Source organism: Ochotona curzoniae, unplaced genomic scaffold (genome assembly GCF_017591425.1).
Source record: "Ochotona curzoniae isolate NIBS_2020 unplaced genomic scaffold, NIBS_Ocur_1.0 contig_584, whole genome shotgun sequence".
NCBI classification, from domain to species: domain Eukaryota; kingdom Metazoa; phylum Chordata; class Mammalia; order Lagomorpha; family Ochotonidae; genus Ochotona; species Ochotona curzoniae.
In genome coordinates, this window is record NW_024466480.1 from 481,022 (window position 1) to 504,791 (window position 23,770).

A 23,770-nucleotide genomic window follows, 5' to 3' on the forward strand; every position below is an offset into this window, starting at 1 on the left:
GAGGGACATCCATGGTCACTCTGAGGACCACCAGTTCTGCACGTGTTTTTTCTTTCTCTGTCTCAGCTGATTCCGAGAAGCGCAAAGTCACATCTTTAGAAATGCCCACCTCTATTATAAAGGATCAGAGTGTTTCTTCTTCTGTAACTCCTGCCTTCTCACATACTCTGAGGATCCCTCCAGAGCCAACTTTCCCCCTGGCTACTGAACTATGGAAGATGAGTTCCTCTGAGGAAATCAGCTCAACTGTAAAGACAAGTACTTGGCTTCTGGAAGAGTCCACTGGTACTGGGACATCGGACCCTGGGACAGAAGACATCTCCTCTACCAGAACACACATCCAGGCTGCTCAATCCACACATTTACCAGCTATGGCCACTGCAAAGATCTCCGAATTCTCCAGCTCTCCTGTCATGACAGAGTCTATGGATGAGACCATCGCCGCCTTGTCAGGTCATCCTGGGATGACAGCGCAGGCCACTCTTACCCAGGAAACCTCCTCCACCTCATCCTCCTGGGCGGGGACCTCCTCAATTGTGACTCAGAGTCTGCCCCATTCAGAGGTGACTGCTCTTCTGAGCGGGGATCCTAGCACTGTCCCAAAGCCACACCCACCCTCGGTGGATGAAACAACCTCTGGCTCTCTTCTGCCATCTTCCCCTGCCATGACTTCACCTTTGCCTGCCTCCTCCACTCTGGGAGAGGAGAGTCCTTCCTCTCCTCGTGTCACTTCACAGCTTACGGCTGTGACAATGAAGAACACACATGTGACCGCATCAAGCCCAGGATCGCAAAGCAGTTTAATTCCAACCATGAGGAGCACTCCAGGGGATACAGTGCCTCCGTATGAAGCCACTGCAGGCACTGAAGCAGAAAATCCTTCCACAAGCACAGCAGTGACCACCGTGGGAAGCACCAGTGCTGTGCTGGCTGACTCAAGGACATCTGAAGCCACATCACCAAAGGTTTTCACATCTGCCTTAGGGGAGACCTCGGTTTCTGCGACAGCGCATGACTCTGCTCTGGTTCTACACAGGGAGACTCAGACTGCATACTCCCCGACCTCCATGTTGAAAGATACCAGCACCTTCCAGGATTTGCGCTCTGGTCCTTCCGAAGCATCTCCCCACGTTCCTACAGAGAGCTCCGGCTCAGAGCTCAGCTCCTTGAACAGAACATCTGATCCAAACCTTGCTCGATTCATGACGTCACTTCCTCACTCAGCTGACATCACCAGGCCTTCCACCACCTCCATTCTCACGGTGGAATCTGCAGACACGAGTGTCCCAACCCAAACTGGGCCACCCACACACACAAGCAATAGCACTCATCAATGGGACATCTCACAGAGAGCCTCTTGGCCAGTGACCCACTCCACTGTGGCTCAGAGATTTCCCCAGAGAGGGGAGAGGACCGTTACCAGCAGCCATCCTCAGACAACGTGGAGAACCAGCAGTCTTCCTGTGGGAAAAACCATCTCTACCTCCTATGCAACACCTTTAGCTGCCACAATCTCACCAGCTTCCGGTTCCTCCGGCTTAGCTGAGAGGGGCCCCTCCACTGCTCCATCCGTGACTTCATTGCTGTCTGCTGGACTGCTGAAAACCACCGAGGTGATGGGCAAAAGCCCTGCTCCCGGAAGTAATTCAGCGCCCAGTAGGCATGGTATCTCAGAGAGGCTGGCCACTGATGTGACTCCTATAGACACTAATGTAAGGCATCCTTCCACAAGCACAACAGTGACTACTGTGTACAAAAGCCCTGTTGAACAAGAATCCATGTCCTCTTTCCAGGGTATCTCAGATACATCCAGATCTACATCTGCACTGGTTACTAATCTCACCACGCTGGAGGCTGTTGTTCCCACGGCAACGCCTGGCTTGTCTGACATAAAGACTGTAATGAAGTTGGTCTCCTCCGTGGCTTCCACACCGAGGGAGACAAGTCCCTCCGTGATCAGCTCAGTCACAGAGACAAGCTATGGCCAATGGGCAGGGCCTCCTGGCACAACCACTGAGCTCTCCATGACCGAAGCCATCTTCCCCGCTAGGACACCCATCTCTGGCTCTCTTCCCCTCACGAAGCCATCAGGCGTTTCCACCGGGAGCATCACCAGGCACTCTACCTCCCTCATCATGACTGAAACCACGGAGATGGCCGTGACCACCCAAGTGGGTCCTCTTGGGACCACAAGGCAGAGTACACTCAGTGGGGAAATAAGGGCCACAGACACACAGGCAGAGACCCATTTGCTTGTGAATGAGGAATTCCCACACTCAGAAATAACCATCATGGCCGTTAGTCCCTATCCAGAGGATGCATTGCAGATGAGCACAGCCTCTGTGAGGGGGTCCAGCTCAACAGAGGAAACAGTGCCTTTTCCTGCCATGACCACAACTACGCCTCATGCCTCCATATTACCAGAGAGCACCATGGCCATTCCTAGTACACAAGGGGAAGAAGTCACATCAGATATTACAGCAACAATGGTCTCACCCACGGCACCAGGGGATGTGAGTTCATGGATTACTAACTCTGAGACAACCACCAGAACCACACCGGTACCCCCGAGTCATTCTCCATCTGAACTTGTGACCACAGCCTCAATGGATACACATCTTGGATCTGGTACCAGTATACCAGCTTCAATTCCAACAGGTGCACCTGCTATAGCAGGGAAGGTGACGTTGCTGGGAACCAGCCCTGAGACAGACACAGGCACAACCATTCCTGAGCTGACTGCTTCCCCAACCCAGTCTGAGTCATCCAAAGCCACATATCCAATGGTCACAACCTCCTCCATGGGCAAGGCCACTATTCAATCATCATTGCCGACAAACATGGAGTCCACAAGTTCTGAGGCAGAACCAATTTCCAATTCAGCTTCCGGATTGAAGGAACACAGCATGTCCCTGGACACCAGCACAGCCATACCCAACAATATCTCATCTCCTGCGTTCACTCACCTTGTGCACAGTTCTGTGGCTGATCTCAACTTTTCTGTGAACACACTCTCCTCACAGCAGCCAGCACCTTCACATCCTACTGACACACCAGTAGAGAATGACTCGCAAGTTTATGCTTCTCCACCTGCTACCCAGACCACTGAAATAAGCTCATTTCCAAGATCCAATTTGACTATGCCTGTGTCAGAAAGTACCCATCACCTGGGCATGGAAATGATGCCTTCGGGGTCCATGACGTCACCTCCTGCCTCCAGAATGCCAGGAGCCAGCTCATCTGCCTTCTCAACCGGTCCACTCTCTAGGGCTGAGTCCAGCCTTGGGGATGCTACTATGCCCTCCCTGGCCGGGAGCCCACGTTCACCAGCATCAATGCCATTCCACTCTCCCAACCTCACTGCAGTTGACTCGTCAACCAGCCCCATTCCCTCTGGGTTAGGTTCCTCTCCAGCTACCTCACACATGGTAGAGACCCATCTTGGCACAGAGAGCAGCACTACTGCTTGGAACCAGCCCATTCTGGGTGCTAACATGACTCAGCAGGTTGACTCAGAAAAAATGACAAGTGCATCTCAGGTTCCTGCCCTTGCAACCGAGTTCACAAGTAAGAACCCACAGCTCCTGCATTCCCACTCTTTTGTGTTCTTGTGAGAAGTGATGCTCCCCTCCAATCCAGCTACCAATGGGAGGTAAAACGGAGTTGATTAAGAGTCAATTCCTACACTGGGAATTCTTTTAGCAAGCACTTGTTGGTCTAAATTTCAGCTCCAGGTGTAGGACCAGTCCTTGGAAATTCAAGCTTTAAGAAAGCAGATGAGTAATTATAATACCATGACACACAGTAACCTGGTATAACCAACAATCCGGATGGTGGTGACAATCCTGGTTCCTTTTTTTAAATCATGCATTGTCTGATTAATTTACTTAATCCTTATGGTAACACTGTTCAAATCTAGGACCCTAATAAGCCTGTTTGGGCAAAATGATGAGGGAAATGAGAAGGAGAAATGGTAGTTTTTCCACGTGCTATGGAAAAGTCAAGTTGAGAGGGGCGATCGCTTCGGTGATGTAGGGAACTCAAGTGGAGGGAGGTGAAGATGTTAGTACAAAGAGCTAGAATGCTATGCGCACACCAGGGACAGCCCACTTTGAGTTTAGCCCGATTCCACATTGACAATAGAGTCGAAGGCAAGGGAGAGGACAAAGAAAAAGGTGAGGGAATGAAATGTGACAAAAGAGTTCTCTAAGGACGTGTAGGCATTAAGACAGGATGGAGGCGCTACTTTCAGAAGATCACTAGATAAAGGAATAAAGTTGTCAGGGACTGCAGTCCTCAGAAATGGGTCCAGCTTTGGTCGTTAACCGTGTTGGGAGCTACTGATCCAAATGGTCAAGCGTGGCTCAGTAGTTGGGTCATGGGTGTGCAGTAAAAGAGTGAGCGCAAACGTTGTAAGGGGGCATCAGGTATGGTTGCATGAATGGAAGGATGAAAGGAAGACTGGAGAAGGTGGAGGAGTGGAAGGAATGATGGATGGATGAAAAAAAGGAAGGACTGAAGGACACAGAGATGGAAGGAAAGATGACATGGAATAAATATGCAAGAAAAGGGGGGGGCCAAAATGACAAGGGAAAGAAAGGATGAAAGGCCCAAGAAAGCATAAATGAGAGTGGAAAGATGGGAGAGAAAGTGATCTGATCCGATGACGGGTGGAGGGAAGAATGACTGCTCTGAGTGAAGGTCAAGGGATGGATTCAGGGATAATGGAACCACTGATCGTTCAAAGGCGTACAGGGCAGCTGGTGAAGACGATGTGGCATGGTCACTGAAGTGCAGCCTTGCAGGAAGAGCTTTCCCTGTGGACATGAAGAATGGCTCTGATTTTGTTCCCCTCCCTCACCTGCAGGAACGACAGGCACAGTGAAGCACGCCCCGGGCAAGCATGATGGAGAAAGCCCCAGAGGCACCAAAAGTCCAGTCAAAAACTCCATGGCATCCACAGCACCTGCTCATCCTAAAGGTAGCCTTGACTTGGATTACTCCACAGCAAGCCTACATGTAGCTCTAATTCGTTTGCAAGAGAGACACAGGTGGTTGGTTTCTATGAGCCCTGCATGTGCCTGGGATGTGTGAGCTGCATCTGTGCTTAGTGATGAGAAGGTATAGGCCACCATGTTTGTTTCCTTTGGAGTAGACTGAGTGAGCTTGGTCCGAGCACAGATGCATCAACTTTGCAAATGTGACTAACTCAAATTCTGAAGATGCTAATTGATAACTTACCATGTCTCAGAGTCTATGCTCTCATCTGAAGACATACCGATGCCACTTTTTTTTTTTAACACCATGCGCCTGTGCAGTGCCCATTCCAGAAGGAGAGATGGCAATGGAGAGAAACAATGAGGTTATACCTTTGTAAATGTATGATAGGATGGGTACTGTGGTACAGCAGGTGTACGCCACGGCTTAGGACACCTCTACCCAATTTTGGAGTGCCTGGCATGGAATTTTACCAACTCTTACAAGCCAGCACTCTGAGAATGTTCCTGGGAGGTGTCAGATAATGGCTGCTTCAAGTACTTTGGTTCCTGCCTTTCACATGTGTGAATCCGGTGACATTCCTGAGACGGAGACAGAGGAAAAAAGAAGCCTGTTATCTACCGGTTCACTCCACACATGCCAGGGCTTAGACCAGTCCAAAATCTGGAGCTGAGAACTCGATCCAGGTCTCATACGATGTGGCAGGAATCCAACTACTTGAGCCATCCAGGAGGTGCGTTAGCAGGTAGCAGGGAAACAACAAAGAGTTGTCATTCAAACCCAAGCCCTTCAAGGTGGGATACAGGCATCCTAGGTTGGGGCTAAAGCACTGCATTAAATGATCACCCCTCCATAAACTTCTCCAAGTCCTTATTTATGGAGTAGGGAGAGATGAGTGCCAGCATGGCTTGGTGAAGATTGATCTGGGCTAGGGATTGAAGAAGTGCAGGAATATAGGCATCTGATGACGGGCAGTTGTTGAAGACTGAGAGAAGAGCCGGAAGCAAGACTTGAAGGGTGGGGAGTAAAGACGCGGGTGGGAACAGCTATGCTCTGGGTGGGTACTCCTCCATGATGAGACGAGTAGGGTGAGGGACCAGCAGTGCTAAACCCTGTTGTCATGGCAGAAGCTTGGTAGGCAGTCCATCTCTGAGATATTCATCTCCCTATCTTTCTGTGGAGGAAAATTGTGATAGTCCACTCTGCATAATGGATTTGTGTCCACTTTCTGTGCATTCCTCAATCTACAGGAATGGAAGGAACAGAGGTCCCTGACCCAAGAATAAGAGACTCTACTCTAGCCTCAGGAACAACGATGCCAAGCATAACCTCAGTGCAAGCAGGCAGCACACACACAGCACAAATGGACATTACAACCTCAGCTGTGTCCTCTGATGTCCCGCTGACGACAGCCTCACCTGCCACCAGACACGGAGTTGAGGCCAGCACAGCTGGGCCAAGTATAACTACACCTGTTGTCAGGAATGCACAGGAGAGCACAGTTCCATCAACTCCTGATCTGGGGACAGAGAGCAGTCCAGCTGTTCAGACTCAGACTGTTGCACCTGTTGAGTCAGACGCAACAGCATCGTGGGTCAGCCATAATGCGGAGACCACCTCAAGTATTTCAAAGGCAGTCCCGGGAGTCTCCCACAAAGAATCACTCACCACAGCCTCCATAAGCACCGGTCCTGAGGTTGGTTCAGCGGATCCAACTCCTGCTGCCTCTGCTGCTGTCTCAGAGGTGGTGACCTCGCCAACTAGCAGCCCTGGGACAGATACAAGAATGCGGATGTCAAGCACTGATCCTCCAGATGGACCAGACACCACAGCCTCATGGGTGCCTCCTGCTGGACCACAGACCAGCTCTTCCATTCCACCTGCAACAGTCTCCCCTAGAAAGCCCGAGCTTGGGACAAGCCTGGGAGCAGGGGCCACCTCAACAGATTCAATTTGGACTATCCTCCGTGGTCAACCAGGTTCAGCAGCCTCGGAGGTCACTGTTGCTGCGGAGACCAGCCCACCTGTATCCAGAACAACTGCCAGCTTCCCTCATAGCGTAGTATATGCCCCACCCTCGGTGGCCAACCATCCTGGGGCAACGGTGAGTTCATCTCTTCCCAAAACACCTGTCTCACCCAGTGTCCCAGATGATCTGACATCACTGGCCACTCCCTCTGGGACAAACATGGGGACAACTTTTGTGAAACAAGCAACGGCAGACTCCTGGGTCACTCCTCGTGCAGAGTCCAGCCCAACAGCACTCAGTGCCACTTCAAGTTTTGAGGACACCTCCTTAATAGCTGCTAGTCCCGGGGAAGAAGTCACACCAGACATTACAGCCACAACGGTTTCACCTAGCGCTGAGACAACCAGCAGAGCCACACTGGTACCCCCGAGTCATTCTCCATCTGAACTTGTGACCACAGCCTCAATGGATACCCATCTTGGATCTGGTACCAGTATTCCACCTTCAATTCCAACAGGTGCACCTGCTATAGCAGGGAAGGTGACGTTGCTGGGAACCAGCCCTGAGACAGACACAGGCACAACCATTCCTGAGCTGACTGCTTCCCTAACCCAGTCTGAGTCATCCAAAGCCACATATCCAATGGTCACAACCTCCTCCATGGGCAAGGCCACTATTCAATCATCATTGCCGACAAACGTGGAGTCCACAAGTTCTGAGGCAGAACCGATTTCCAATTCAGCTTCCGGATTGAAGGAACACAGCATGTCCCTGGACACCAGCACAGCCATACCCAACAATATCTCATCTCCTGCGTTCACTCACCTTGTGCACAGTTCTGTGGCTGATCTCAACTCCTCTGTGAACACACTGGCCTCACAGCAGCCAGCACCTTCACATCCTACTGACACACCAGTAGAGAATGTCACACAAGTTTATGCTTCTCCACCTGCTACCCAGACCACTGAAATAAGCTCATTTCCAAGATCCAAGTTGACTATGCCTGTGTCAGAAAGTGCTCATCACCTGGGCACGGAAATGTTGCCTTCGGGGTCCATGACGTCACCTCCTGCCTCCAGAATGCCAGGAGCCAGCTCATCTGCCTTCTCAACCGGTCCACTCTCTAGGGCTGAGTCCAGCCTTGGGGATGCTACTATGCCCTCCCTGGCCGGGAGCCCACGTTCACCTGTGCCCAGGACAACTACACCTGTTGTCAGGAATGCACAGGAGAGCACAGTCCCATCAACTCCTGATCTGGGGACAGAGAGCAGTCCAGCTGTTCAGACTCAGACTGTTGCACCTGGTGAGTCAGACGCAACAGCCTCATGGGTCAGCCATAATGCGGAGACCGCCTCAAGTATTTCCAAGCCAGCCCCGGGAGTCTCCCACAGAGAATCACTCACCACAGCCTCCATAAGCACCGGTCCTGAGGTTGGTTCAGCGGATCCAACTCCTGCTGCCTCTGCTGCTGTCTCAGAGGTGGTGACCTCGCCAACTAGCAGCCCTGGGACAGATACAAGAATGCGGATGTCAAGCACTGATCCTCCAGATGGACCAGACACCACAGCCTCGTGGGTCCCTCCTGCTGGACCACAGACCAGCTCTTCCATTCCACCTGCAACAGTCTCCCCCAGAAAGCCCGAGCTTGGGACAAGCCTGGGGGCAGGGGCCACCTCAACAGATTCAATTTGGACTATCCTCCGTGGTCAACCAGGTTCAGCAGCCTCGGAGGTCACTGTTGCTGCGGAGACCAGCCCACCTGTATCCAGAACAACTGCCAGCTTCCCTCATAGCGTAGTATATGCCCCACCCTCGGTGGCCAACCATCCTGGGGCAACGGTGAGTTCATCTCTTCCCAAAACACCTGTCTCACCCAGTGTCCCAGATGATCTGACATCACTGGCCACTCCCTCTGGGACAAACATGGGGACAACTTTTGTGAAACAAGCAACGGCAGACTCCTGGGTCACTTCTCGTGCAGAGTCCAGCCCAACAGCACTCAGTGCCACTTCAAGTTTTGAGGACACCTCCTTAATAGCTGCTAGTCCCGGGGAAGAAGTCACACCAGACATTCCAGCCACAACGGTTTCACCTAGCGCTGAGACAACCAGCAGAGCCACACTGGTACCCCCGAGTCATTCTCCATCTGAACTTGTGACCACAGCCTCAATGGATACCCATCTTGGATCTGGTACCAGTATACCAGCTTCAAATCCAACAGGTGCACCTGCTATAGCAGGGAAGGTGACGTTGCTGGGAACCAGCCCTGAGACAGACACAGGCACAACCATTCCTGAGCTGACTGCATCCCCAGACCTTCTGGGGACCACTGTCGCCTCCTGGGCTACTTACCCTGAGGCAGATCTTAGTCCTACTGCTTCAGCTCGGGATTTTCACCTATCTAATCCTTATTCAGAAACTGCATTATTCACTCAGCCTCCTGAAACCAGTACAGCAGTGCTCAGAACAACACCCCCCTTTTCCTTTAGTGAATCAGACACCACAATCCCAGTTGGTTCCAGTTCTGGGATAGAAGCGAATTCAGATATTCCAACACCTAATACTTCACTTTGGGTTCCTGATGAACTCCTGAATTCAGTACTCAGTAGTTCCACGGAAGTGACCAGTACGGGGATTTCAAATCTGGCAAAGTCCCCAGATCAACAAGAGACCACAGCCTCATGGGTCACCCACCCTGAGTCTAAAGTCAGCTCAGTTGTGTCAACGAGGACCTTGTCACAGCATGAACGAGACATGGTGACCTCACAGGCTCCAACTTCTCGAGCGATGGAGAGTGCAGCTGTTCCAACGACGACTCCATCTTCCGGTGTAGCAGAGACTACAGCCTTCAGGATCACCCACCCTGAGTCAGAAGTCAGCTTGGCTCCCTCAACCCTGAGCATCCCTCTTAAAACAACAGACTTAGCAACCTCACGGGTCACCTCTGCTGGAACACAGCCCGCTGCGTTTCCAACCCTGATGACGTCTCCAGATCAATTCACAGCCTCACGGATTACCCACCCCGTGTCTGAAAGCAGCTCAGTTGTGTCAGCAAAGCCTGAGTCACAGGGTGAACGAGATATGGTGACCTCCCATGCGATGACTTCTGGAGCGGTGAAGAGTACAGATTTTCCAGGGATGACTCACTCTCCTGGTGAACCACGGACCACAGCCTTGCGGATCACCCACCCAAGTGCTGAATCAAGCATCTCATTTCCACCTCCGACGGATGCTACGATGGAAACATCCTCGCCATCCGCGCATCCTCAGACAGAGACCAGCACAACCACCCCAGCTTCAGCCTTTCCCACAGGCTTATGGGACACTTCAGCATATGTCAGCACAGGTATTTCCATCCCGGCTGTCTCTCCCAGATGCCCTGGGATTGTCAATGTCCCCACCATCCTATAACTTGATAGCTCACAGAAACCTCACTACTTGTAGCCTCAGTTGGACTCCCCAATCTTGCCAGGTCACGGGATACTTTCAGAGAGCCCAAGGTCACCCACAACTACTCACAGAAAAGGAATAAGACCGTGATAACCATGGCTGATATGATCAGTAACATAGCTGCCGCAGGTTGCAGCCCCCACTGTCTCTCTCTCTGTGGCCACAGCCCCCTTTAGCCCCTGTGGGCATGTCTTGGTGGTCCACCTTAGCCCGTGAGCGTGTGACTTCAGGAATTAAGCAAAAACAACTCATGGTGGCAAAATGTGTAACACGCAAGTTACCTTCCTAACCACCGCAGATATATCATCCAGTGGTATTAGTCATACATTCAGTTATTATGTAAATATCACTGCCTGTTCCTCCTCCACCTTTACCGTTCCAACAAAGCCCATTCTTTCAAAAAAAGTTATTTTATTTGGGAAGGCAGATATACAGAGAGAAGGAAAGAGAATGATCTTCTGTCTTCTGGTTCAATCCCCAAGTGGCTGCAATGGCCGATCTAAGATAGGACCCTTCTGGGTCTCCCACATACATGTAGGGTCCCAAAGCTTTGAACCATTCTCTGTTGCTTTCCCATGCCATAAGCAGGAAGTTGGATGGAAAGTGAAGCAGCTGGGACCCAGTGGAAGGATTAGGTAATTGGGCCATCATGCTAGTCCCTAAAATCCATTCTGAATGAACTCCATGAAGCAGTCACTTCCTGTGCCCCGTGCCTGCCAGCCACTGCTAATTTCTAATCAAGTTAATGCTTCTTAAAATTTTGCACAATTTTGATGTTTCACCTAAGTGAAATTAACACCCCTGTCTGCTCTGCTGTGTCTGGCTAATTTCATTGTGTTGCAGTGTGTGCCATAAGTTTATTCCCTTGTGTGGATAAATGCTATTCTGCTGTCTGGACAGAACACACTTCCTTTATCCACTCAGGTGTTGATGGAGATTGGGGAACGCTTTGATTCACCGATCATTGCGAATAATGCCACAATGAATCAGCGTGTTGGGGTCTTTTGGAGTCCCCTGTTTTAGACTTTGAAAAAATTTCTGGGTATGTTCATTTGTTGGGATTGCTGTAAGAAGAAATGGCGCAAGCTGGGTAGCTTAACCAACAGAAACTTACAGTCTCCAAGAAAGACGCTGGGTAAATGCAAAAACTAGGTACCGTGGAGTCATCCCATCAGAGGGATGAAGGAGCTAGGGTCTTCACCTACCAATCCTGTGAGCCGCTGTTTGCAGGGATGCTCCCTGGGTCTGCTAACCCCTTCCCTCTCCCCCCGAGACAAACAGGTGCAAGGTCTGGTGTGTGCTGAGCCTAGTAAGGGCCATGGAGACAGCAAGGACCTATACTCATCCCAGGAGTGACTCCCTTCTGAAATCCCAAAATGCAGATGCCCTGGACGCACACGATGCCCGTGCAAGCCAGGATAGGTGGACACACAGTGACTGCTCACTGGAGTAGTTCCCGTTGGACACACAGGCCAGGTCACAGCTGGGCATAAGAAAAGACTTGGCGTCCTCAGGGCCTTTCCACTCACCACCCCCCAATCCAGGACCTGATTCAGGATGCATCCCTCTTTATCTTCCCCCACTGCAACAGGGGCTCCCATCTTAACGTCTTTTGCTGTCAACTTCACCATCACTAACTTGCCCTACATGGTGGACATGGGGCGCCCATGCACTGGGATGTTCAATGCCACGGAGAGGACTCTGCAGGACCTGGTGAGAACCCCTGACCCCGTGCACTCCTTGCTTTGACCCTGCCCCACACTGCTGCCTTGAGTCTTCCTTCCTGCTCACTCTCCATCTTATTGCCTCCCAGCTCCAGACCTTGTTCCAGAATAGCAGTGTTGGTTTCCTCTATACCGGCTGTAGGCTGACCGGGCTCAGGTGAGACCTCCCTGCCTGCATGGCACTTCCAGCAATCCCACTGCTGTTTTTTCTTGGGCTCCAACACCCCAGCCGACCACAGCTATGTGGGTCTTTGCTGGAGGCAATGCAGCCCGCTGGACCCAAAATATCTGGCTTTGAACCCCTGATCTCACCCTTGCTGTAGCTGTGTGATTGTGGGCAAGATACAAGACTGTGGGCTTTCCCTGCAAAACAGCAATGCCAGCCCATAATTCCTGAGGTTGTCAGTCATTCCGCACGGTGTCATCCCTCCGATAGCTAGATTTTGTAATAGCAACTACTGGAGTACCCTCCTTGCCAATGATATTCCCGGAGTTCCAGACAACTTTCCTGCCCTGGCCTGTCTCTACTGTACCGGGGACAGACGCTGGACACTGCAGATCCAAAGTTAGTTCTCTGAAAAGAGGGGGGAGATGCTTGCACAAAGGAAGCGCTACTGAAAACCATAATCAATGTCAAGCTTCGATGGGGGGTATTTTTTTGCCAGTTGTAAGATGCTCAGGTGCCCCTAAACTCTTTGAATAGCCCATCTACTCATCGGAATAGCCTGTCTACTCATCTCTCTACCTATGCCCCCTTGGCGTCCTCCAAGGTCCTCTGGGCACAGCACGCCTTTGCGATACTTCATGACCCTGTGGTTTCTCTATTTCTTATACCGAGACAATGATGGCTACGGGGAACATAGTGGAGCCGGGGGTCTTCAGCCAGAAGGAAGGTCCTCCACGCACACTATGGAATAGAGATTTCTTGCTTACTATGTGTCACAAGTGTCCTTGGCTGAGCTCCACCCATCCCAACTGCTCCATTCACTTATAACACAGGTCTTCCCTCCTGCCATCCCACAGTCATCTCTGTAAGCACCCTAGAGCAATCCCACCTTGCAGATGGGTTAGACTCCGAACACTCAAGTCAGTCACTTGAGGGCAGCCATGTTTGACCTCAGTGTTCTGGGTTCTAGAAGCCCTGCACGTAACCCAGGAGACCACTGGGTCAACAAACGTCTTTCAACACCTTGTGATACTGCGAACAGGTTCATAACCTGTGTTTACTGAAGGCGTGCGACTCTCCGCGTTGGCACAGGCAGCAGACACTGTGAAATGGCCACCGCGGCCCCGCTTGTCAGCAGGCCAAGCTCCTTGACACAGCTGCCACCTGGGTGTGTACTGAGATTGTGTGAGCCTGATCCTTAGCAAAACGTCAGGGATACAAAGCGACAGTGGCCAAACTGCCTTTACCGATTTCAGCACAGATTTAGCATCTTATAGTAGAAACAGTCTAATCCCCTTTAAACATGCCTATTGAATTCTTCGGAAGGTAGAGAGATTGGGGATGAAGGTGGAGAGGGCAAGAAAAGGAGGGGGAGAGACAAAGAGAGGGAATAATAGGAGTGGGAGAGAGAGATCGATTCTCCATCTACTGGTATACTTCCCGAATATGCACAACAGCCAGGACTGGGGACAGGAGGAAGCCAGGAGCCATGAACTCACCTGGATCTCCTACGTGGGTGGCAGGGGCCCAAGTATTCCAAATCATCAGGCACCTACAGCCTTCCCAGATGTGTTGGCAGGAAGTAAGAGCAGAAACGGGAAGAGCTGGAACTTGAACCGGCACTCCTATCCCGGGATGCTGGTGTCACACTGCAAGCGATAGTTTAACGTGTTCTAACTTATCACCAGCTCCAACTTGGGACCAATAGCGTCTCTTTCCTACCTCCCCCAAATTTTTACTAATTATGTTTATTGGAAAGGCAGAAAGATCTAAGGGCAGAAAAACTTACACATTCTTAAAAAAAAATTAAGGTTTCAAAGGATACCAACGTTTACTGTTATAAAAATTATGCTGGGGAAAGCTCTTATTTATTATTCATTAATGAAAACTGAGCTTACGATATGCAAACGTAATAAAACATCTTATATTATTTTTAAAAACATTTATTTTTATTGGAAAGGCAGATATAGAGGAGAAGAGACAGAGAGGAAGATTTCCCATCCGATAATTCATTCCCCAAGTGACCATAACGGCCGGAACTGAGTCGATCTAAAGCCAGGAGCCAGGAACTTCTTCCGGGTCTCTCACGTAGGGGCAGCATCCCAAAGCATTAGACTGTTCTTAACTGCTTTCAGGCCACAAGCAGGGAACTAGATGGGAAGTGGGGCCACTGGGATTAGAACTGGTGCCTATATGGGATCCCGGTACATGCAAGGCAAGGACTTTAGTCACCAGGCTATCACGCTGGGCCCCTCATATTATTTTTATACTAATTATTTGAAAACCCATATTTTGAAGTTGTAACAATTTTGATACAATATATACTATGTAGAAATGCATAGTCACTATATAGCATATAATGTTGCAAAAAACAGAGATGCATTTTTAGGAATAATCATAATCTTTTTCACATCCCAGCCAAGGCTGAAGACGCGACATGGCTAGGCGTTGTGAGGTGGAGAGTAAAGCCAGCACTTGATGTGCTAGTATCTAACATGGGTTTTAGTCTCAAGTTTCTCTATGTTTTCATTTCAGATTTATTTATTTTTATTGCAAAGTCAGATACGCAGAGAGGAGGAGAGACAGAGAGGAAGATCTTCCATCCGATGAGTCACTCCCCAAGTGACCACAACAGGCGGTGCTGAGCTGATCCGAAGCCAGGAGCTTCTTCTGGGTCTCCCACGCGGGTGCAGGGTCCCAAGGCTTTGGGCCGTCCTCCACTGCTTTCCCAGGCCACAGGCAGGGAGCTGGATGGGAAGCGGGGCTGCCGGGATTAGAACCAGCGCCCATATGGGATCCTGGCACATTCAAGGCGAGGACTTTATAGCCACTAGACTATCGCACCGGGCCCAGTTTCTCTATTTTTGATCCCTGCTAATGGCCTGGGAGAAGCAGTGGAGGATAGTACAAATCCTTGGGTGCCTGCCACCCATTCGGGAGATCAGGAAGCAATTCAGGTATCCCAGCTTTGGCGTAGCTGGCTGCAGCTGTTGGAGCTATCCGGGGAGTAACTCAGCGGGTAGCAAATATACCTGTTTTTTCTCTCTCTCTCCTTTTCTTTCCTTTTTCCTTATTTCTTCCCTTGCTCCCTCCTCCTTCCTTTGTAACTCTGCCTTTCGAATCAAAACAGAAATAATAATAAGGGCTGAAATGAGAGAAGGGTATTGTTTTATTTTGCACGTGTCTGGCTTAGTGGAAGAATTTATCTGCTTCTGCCTTGGGTCTCACAGAAAATTCTACTTTGTGCCTACTTGCAAAAAAAAAAATTCTTCCATTTGATGAACTCTTGCAGGCCTTTTGGGGGCCTCAAAGTGTGAGTCCCAGCTTTGCTTCCAGTTCCAGCGAGGCACCAGGTGATTTTGGCTCAAGCACTCAGGTCTCCGTCAAACACATGGGAGGCCTGCGTGAAACCTTCATGGAGCTCCTGGCTTCTGACTTTGGCCCAGGCCTCGCTTTTATGGGCATTGGGGGAATCTGTCTCTATTTCTTTGCTTTGAAATAAATGGAAGGGGCCCGCGTGGTGGCCTAGTGACTAATGTCCTTGGCCTTGAATGTGCCAGGATCCCGTATGGGTGCTGCTTCTAATCCTGGCAGCTCCGCTTCCCATCCAGCTCCCTGCTTGTGGCCTGGGAAAGCAGTGGAGGACGGCCCAAAGCCTTGGGACCCTGCCACCCACGTGGGAGACCCGCAAGAGGCTCCTGGCTCCTGGGTTCGGGTCGAAGCAGCACCGGCTGTTGCGATCATTTGGGCAGTGAATCATCAGACGGAAGATCTTCCTCTCTGTCTCTCCTCTCTGTATATCTGACTTTTCATTGATGCTAAATCTTTGAAAAAAAAAAAATAGAAGCTCTAGAAAAGTTAACTAAGGAGGAGGTGGAGCCCTGGAGAATGCTGTATCCAATGGGTGTGGCTGGCAGCAGGAGGCTGGATCCACAAGTGAAATCAAACATGAGCTGGAGCAAGCAGATGACTCCTAGGCAACAGTGACCCACCCATGGGAGGGGCCAGTACTGTCATGTAGCATGGTAAGCTGCTACTTGCCGATGCTGGTATCCCATTTAGGAGCACCAGATGGAGTCCCTGGCTGTTCTGCTTCCAAACCCATCTTCTTGCTAATGCATCTGGGAGACGGTCCAAGTTGGCCATGCCCTTGCTCATCCACATGGGAGACATGAATGGGGTTCCTACTGCGTCCTTTTAGGGGGATGGAAGACCTTCTCCCTCTCTCCCTCTCTCTCTCTCTCTCTGTCTGCCTCTTGACATTTCAAATAAACGCATTGAAACAAAAATGGAGTAAGAAAACCAATGGGCACCGAGGCTTTGAGCCATCCTTGATTGCCTTCCCATGCCACAAGCAGGGAGTTGGATGGGAGGTGGGGTTGCCAGGATTAGAACTGGTGCCCATATGGGATCCTGGCACATTCAAGGCGAGGACTTGAGCTGCTAGGCCACCGTGCTAGGCCCTGGTTTAGGGATTTAATAAATATCTGTGGACTAGATGAATGAATGAATAAATCAGCGACTTGTAGACTCAAAAAAAAAAAAACAAAAGACCAATGGGCACAACCAGAGGACATTGTTGCCCAGAATACTCAGATCTCTATGATGCTCCCTCCGCAGGCCCAAAAAAGCCAGAACAAGCACCCGAGCCGATATGGTCTGCACCTTCCACCCGGACCCCATGCTGAACAGAGTACGGCTGTACCGGGAGCTGAACCAGCTGACCCACTGGACCACTTCACTGGGCCCCTATACCCTGGACAGGAACAGTCTCTACGTCAATGGTGAGCCGCTCTGACGGTTTATGTGTCATCATGATACACTGTACGAACCATGCATGAAGAGTAATTACACACACACACACACACTACAGAGAAACAAACAAGGCTTGGGACTTTGGGAGGTCATGGGCAACGAGGAGGCGGCAGCGTGCTGATGATGGGCAGCGGTTCTCGGAGGGAGCCCTGGGGCAGGACTGTCGCCTGGCATTTTTTTTTCTTCCCCACACCCTGTCCCCAATCCCCTCCCATCATCTCTTTCTTCCCCTCTGTAGGTTGCAACTATCAGTCCAGGCCTCCCACCACGATCTGTGAGTAATGCCAGCCTTAAACACCCTGCTGCCCTGGGCCCCCACCTCCTTAAGGCCGTCCCCTTGGAGCACAGTAGCCCCCTTGCTCCGGGTTGTCAGCCCCGGGGACGACAGCAAGTTTCAGGTTGAGCCAATAGTATATGCAAGTTCCTGGTACCAACTTTGACCACAGCACTGCACATCAGGGCCACAGAATGTCTTATGTATATTTCAGGTCCCGTGACCACATTCCCTCCAGGGACCCCAACATCATCTGTGACCTCCACCTCCAAGGCTACAGGTAAGAACCTGATTTCTTGGGTGGACATCTGTGTGGTAGGTAAAGATACCACCTGGGAGGCCTCCATCCCATAACGTGATGGCTCCAATACTGGGGTTCCTGCTATCCATGTGGGAAAATGGTTTTGGCTTGACTTGGTCCCAGTCACTGTAGACATTTGGGAAGAGGGACAAGCTCTCTCCACCCATCACCTGTTGGGTATCTGTTTTTCAAACAAATCATGAACTTCAGCATTGGTAGCTGATCTGGACCCTGGTGCTCACCCACCCTCAGCCTGTGCACTCTGTCCCTTGCTTCTGTCCTCTCTGGCCACATCGGTCTCAATGCTGTTCCCTCAGGGCCCAGATTCTGTTCCCTCCAGCTTCAGAGACATTGCACCTGCTGTTCTTGAAACTCAGCTGTGCCGATTCCTTCTTCCCTCCTGTCTTCACTCAGCACGCTTTTGCCAAGGTCACTTTCTATCAAGTAGCATTTCTCTCCCTCCACTCCCAAACACAGCCTGCAAGTGGCAAGTTTCTAGTCTGTTGCATGGTCTTCGTTACTGTTTGGATGGCTGATATGCTGAGTTCCTGACCCTCAAGACCTGAGCATGGCGAAAGGGCTTGGCCCCTTGTCTTCTCTATGAAATGTGCCAGGCGTTGGCCACTCTGAGACTAGAGGTCTGAGATCCCCTATGGAGCTAAAGACAATGTCCATCTCCATCTTGGAGGACCGCCCCCCCCTTTCCTTGAGATGGCTGAAGAATAGCCCAGTTGGGACAATTCGGGCCCCACCCACTGAACAATATGGCCATTCTCAGACAGGGCTATCCCTGAACTCCACATCCAAGCTCAGGACTAAAATCCATGGCATCTCTCTCTCTCTCTCTCTCTCTCTCTCTGTCTCCTCCTGCTTTCCCTCCCAGCTGCAGGCCCAGAGCTGATGCCATTTACCCTCAACTTCACCATCACCAACCTGCGTTACACCTCAGATATGGGGTACCCAGGCTCCTGGAATTTCACTTCCACTGAGAAGGCCCTGAATCGCCTGGTAAGATCCTCCCAGGGCCCAGCCTGGCCCACCTCGCTCTTAGTCCGTAACCAGTATCGCGTCCCCCCACGCCACCCCGCTCCACCCGACCGACCTCCTTCCCTGCCCTCCTTGTAGCTGCGACTCTTGTTCAAGAACACCAGTCTTGGATCCAGCTACTCTGACTGCAGGCTGACCTGGTTCAGGTGAGACCTCCTGCCCTCATCCTACGCAGAGTAGCATGGCCATAGGTAAGCTCACTTAGAAGTGGGGTCCTAAGCGTGACTCCTAGAACCAAATCAAGCCTGGAAGCTTTCTCCTGCAGTTGACTACACCAGAGAAGGCTTTCTGGAAGAGGGGTCTTTCAAAGGGTTATAAAATTATTTGGATGAGCAGAGGCTGTGCATCATCCAAGGCCCACTTTCCAGGGAAGATGACGTTGATCCTTTAGCCAACAAGGTAAAGAAGGCGGGAGCCAGCTGAACAGGAAGCCATAACAGAAAGAGAATCGGCCTCACTTTTGAGCTCTACCCAGGGGCCCCAAGAGCCCAAGGAAAGGAATTTGGGGCTCTACCGGGGTTGGGCGGGGCGGGGGGGGGCGGTAGTTAGGTGGAGGCTGTCTTGGAGAAAGATGGCTGATCCAAACTTTAATGGCTGAGATATTTCCAAGTAGGAAATATCAGGGGCAACATCTCTGAGTAGTCCGAAAGATAGGAGACACACCCAAGAACAATCGCATCGCGTTGGACGGTAGAATAGGATAAACAGCAATGGAATGAATGAATGACAGCAGAAGAGAGGGAAGGATGGAGAGAGAAAGGAAGAGAGAAGGAAGGAGAGAGGGAGGGAGAGAGTGGGTGAGAGGACAAGAGCAGAGCAAGTGAGAGAGAATATGACATGGCAGGCTCAAGCTGGCAGGACAGTGGCAGACTGCTGAGTGGCACCGTCCTACGAGCCACGGATGAATTCCAAGTTGAATGGGTATCATGGAAAATTCAGGCTGGAATTGGGATTAAAAGCCACTGAGGCGAGTTTCTATAGAATCGTGCCCAGCAATGTTAAAAAGGTAGGCATTAAGGTTCCCGGTACCCAAACACATCCAGTCCCATTCTATCTGGCACCACACACAATGTGGCCTTGTTTCATTGATTATAAAACAATTCCTGTCAATAACTGTACTGTAGCTGTCCTGTAGACTTCAGACGTGCTGAGGGCAGTTTTTGGTGTTCTCACGCCTCCCAACTGTCACACAAAGTCACTCTGCGAGGCGATGGGTGTGTTTCTGGGATGGATGGCGGTAACAGCACCTGAATCTTCATAGTTGTTACAAATGGGACAGCAAATGTAAAATGTTGGGCTCCCATCAATCCCGGTCGTGATTCGTTCTGTAGGCAGCCGTGGAGTTGTCACAGGCAGGACCCTGACACGAGGGCATCGTTCATAAGAGCGCTGGTGACGGTGTCATGGTGGGATAGAAGATGGACGGACCGCTGTGGGGCTGGGCTGGACTTAAGAAGAGTTAAGAAGAGTCAGACGTGGGGAGAAAGAATACCAGGCCAGGGAGCTTCCGATCTGACACTGATACGGAAAGTTAGGGGAAGGAATAGGATACTGGGTGTGTGTTTTAAGATGATTTTTTTAAATGATTGATTTATTTATTTTAAATTTTATTTTATTTGGGATTCCCCTCCAACTCCCACCTCCCCTCCGACAGGTTTTCCCCATGTTGATACAATAGTATGGTCCTTCATAAGGAGTCATAATTCCATCAGTCTCTTATTTAAGTGTGCCCCGACATTGCTGGTATAAATAGTGTCAGACAGTCCGGCATCCCACTGTGTACACATGTCCAACAGTTTCATTGGGAGTCCATCTTTTGTGTGGAAGCAGCGATGCATGTTGCATTGTACCCCCACATCTGGACATGGTAGACCCCAGTACCCCATCACTATATATTTCCATAAATGAGAAGCCATGAAACAAGGTCAACAACTGGTACGGATTTGAACAATAGCCACCACCACCACCACCACCACCACCACCACAACAGGGTGCTGTGTTTTTAGGGGAGTGGATATGATGAGCTTGATTTGAGGTCTATGGAACCCAAGGGTCTAGAGGATTTCCCCAAGGCTGTTAGTCACATGAGGCAGAGCTGGGGAGAGAGGTCTTGTCTAGAGACTGGGTTTCATGGTAGCGGAAATGTTGAAATGATGCGTAGGAACCAACAGACCCAAGAAGAAGAAATAGAAGGTGGTTGAGAATAAAACCCTACAGATTGTTTTACAGAGTGGGGAACAAGAGAGAGGGTGAAAGTGCTGTGCCAGATTTTGAAATCCCCAGCAAATCATCAAGTCTGAAGTCAGGGCTAAGGCATAAAGGTGGTTTATTCAGGTTAGCCTAGGTCTCCCAGCCACCTCCCCCAGCCCAGCAGGGCTGGTGGGAGAGGGGCAGCCGCAGCAGAGGCTGCTGCAAGATCCGCAGGGAGAACAAAGGAGGGAGCCAGCGAGTGAGAGCCCCCCGGTAGAACAGCACAGCATTCTTATACATTTTAGGCTATGAATTATATAGTCATGATTTAGCAGGCTTCTGTTGGTGGGTTTGAGGCAAGCAACTTTCAAAAAGTACAAATGGATGAGCTAGAGGGCGGTGGATCTTATCAAACACCAGGTACCTCCTTCCTGAGGAGTGGTCTGCCAATGTGACCTGCCAGGTGTCCTGGAGTTCACACAGCCCCCAGCCAAGCCATTAAGGCAGGAACTACAAAAGGCAGAAAACATCTAAGTTCTTCGCAAGAGATCCCAGGAAGGAATGCATCTGAGAAGCCAGAGGAGGGGGGCGGGGAAACCTAAGAGAGATGTGCAGCCAAAATGGGACAAAATGGGATGGGGCAGCCCCGTTGGAGAAGTTGAACAAAGGTGTCTAACTCCCCCTGTCACTCCAGGCCAGAGAAGAACGGGACAGCCACTGGAGTGGACACGGTCTGCACATACTCTCCTCACCCCATGCACCCCAGTCTGCAGAGAGAGCAGCTGTACCGGGAACTGAGCCAGCTGACTGATGGTGTCACCCGACTGGGCCCCTTCACCCTGGACAGCAGCAGCCTCTACATCAACGGTGAGCACCCTGCAGATGCCCCGTATCTCCATCTACCACTGATTCTCGACAGCAGCAAATTTGGCAATTCTTTGTAAAGTAATCCCCTCTTCAGCGAACATGTCCTGGGTGTTGACTGTTTAGCACAGAGGGCAGCAGGGCCGCCCCCTGCAAAGCTGCTGAAACAGTAGCTCCAGGGTTTTGCTGGGTACCAGCACAGGTGTGGGGAGAACTCAAGCTTGCGTTAGGATTCTCATCCATCACTCTAGGTGGCGGTGCTCGTTTTGATAGACAGCTGTCACGCATTTGTGGAGAAAGAGTCTGTCCATGACCGTGCATGACAGAATGGAGATGCCCATCAAAGCCTGCAGACAGCTCTGAACTGGCTCCCTGCAGGCCACCAGACAGAGCAAGGCCACATCCCAGCTCAGGAAGGGCCGTTAATAGGCTGCAGTCTGCCATCCTAATTGAACGCTTAACTCGTTGTGTTGCTCTCTGTGTCCCTCTGGAACTTTCTTTTACATCCGGTTTGAAATTTATAAGTCCTAGTACGATCAACAGGACATGCTCGGCTGCATCCAGAGGTTAAGTTCTAGAACTGAGATCGATTTACAACACTGGCAAATCCTGTCGATCTTTTTAAGATTCATCTAGTTATTTAAAAGGCAAAATGACACTCACTCCTCCCGATGACTGCAGCCTGAACCCAGTGAAGCCAGAATCCAGGAGTCCAGAACTCTGTCCGGGTCTTCCACATTGGGTGGCAGGGCCCCAAGGACTTGAACTGTCTCTAGCTGAATAAAGGGGCTGGATTGGAAGTAGGGCTGGACTCCAATGGGCGCTCTGGTGTCCCAAGCAGGTATTTAACTCACAGGGCCTTGACACCAGTTCCCAGCCGTGTAGATCCGGTTTGGGTAACCTGTGGGGTTCTAGATGAACTATCCAACATTTGTAGACTTCCGTGTCCCATCTGTCAGACGCAATTAAAAACATCCAGCGGATGGGACCGTTCTGATGAGCAAAGGAGGCAATTGACCTTGCCCAGTCAAGGGCAAGGTGTTCTCCTTGGTCCTGTCTGTACTTGCCTAACCTGTTACACAGCCCTCAAGTCTCCCTTCCCCTTTTTCACCACTGTACTCCTTTTTCTCAGCTTTCCCTGATATCCCAAACCAACAGGAATTGCCCTAACTTCCGGTTCTCAAAAACATTTACCCTACATGCCCCCTACTGCTCAACTTACCACAATCCCATCAACTCAACATCACTCCCTCCTCACCCCCTCTAAAAAAGAAAGCGAAAAAGCAACTAGGCTTGTGGACACGGGGCAGCTGGGAAGGATGCTATCATAAAATCTAGGGAAGGAAGACATACAATTTCTTTTCTGGAGCCTCTGTTGTGGTACTGAGACCTGCAAGGTTAGCATCCCATATCGGAACATGGGTACAAGTCCTGTGTGCGTCACGTCTGGTCCCAGCTCCTTGCTACTGTACCTGGGAAAGCAGCAGAAGACAGCCTTAAGTACTGGGGTCCCTGTACCCACAGGAGAGATCTGGAAGGCTTTCCAGGCTCCTGGTTTCAAAGGCTGGGTGCAGCCCTGGCTACTGCAGGCATCTGGGGAGTGAGACGGTCGTGAGAAGATCATTTGTTCTCTTTCCCTAACACCCTGCCTTTCAAATACATAAGTAACAACTTGGCGGGGGGGGGGGGGGGGGGGAGGAAAGCTACTTCTCTGTGTGGACACATTAAGATTGGACATACACCTGTTGCGAAAGGCATTCTTTCATCTTTGCTACATGTAGCATCACCATGGGGACCTCCCGTGCTCCTGATGGATGCAGTCATCTCTTATCTATCTAAGGATAGTTTTTGCTTTGGTAATCATCACACCAATCGCAGTGCTCATTATGCCTGAAGGACAAAGCACAGGAGGCCACTGAACGTTGGTGAACCTCGGAAGGTTCCTTGATGATTTGTATTTCCGGTACTGCCC

General features: G+C 50.7%; 1 protein-coding gene across 1 annotated transcript in view; it reads left to right on the plus strand.

The window, feature by feature from the left end:
* Positions 1 to 18,597: 18,597 nt before the first annotated feature.
* The window catches only part of MUC16 (mucin 16, cell surface associated), a 48,210-nt gene continuing 43,037 nt past the window's right edge, over positions 18,598 to 23,770 (plus strand). Inside the window, 3 exon segments of the mRNA XM_040990127.1 lie at positions 18,598 to 18,705; positions 18,823 to 18,890; positions 21,629 to 21,801. Coding sequence (XP_040846061.1) covers positions 18,598 to 18,705; positions 18,823 to 18,890; positions 21,629 to 21,801 — 349 coding nt within the window.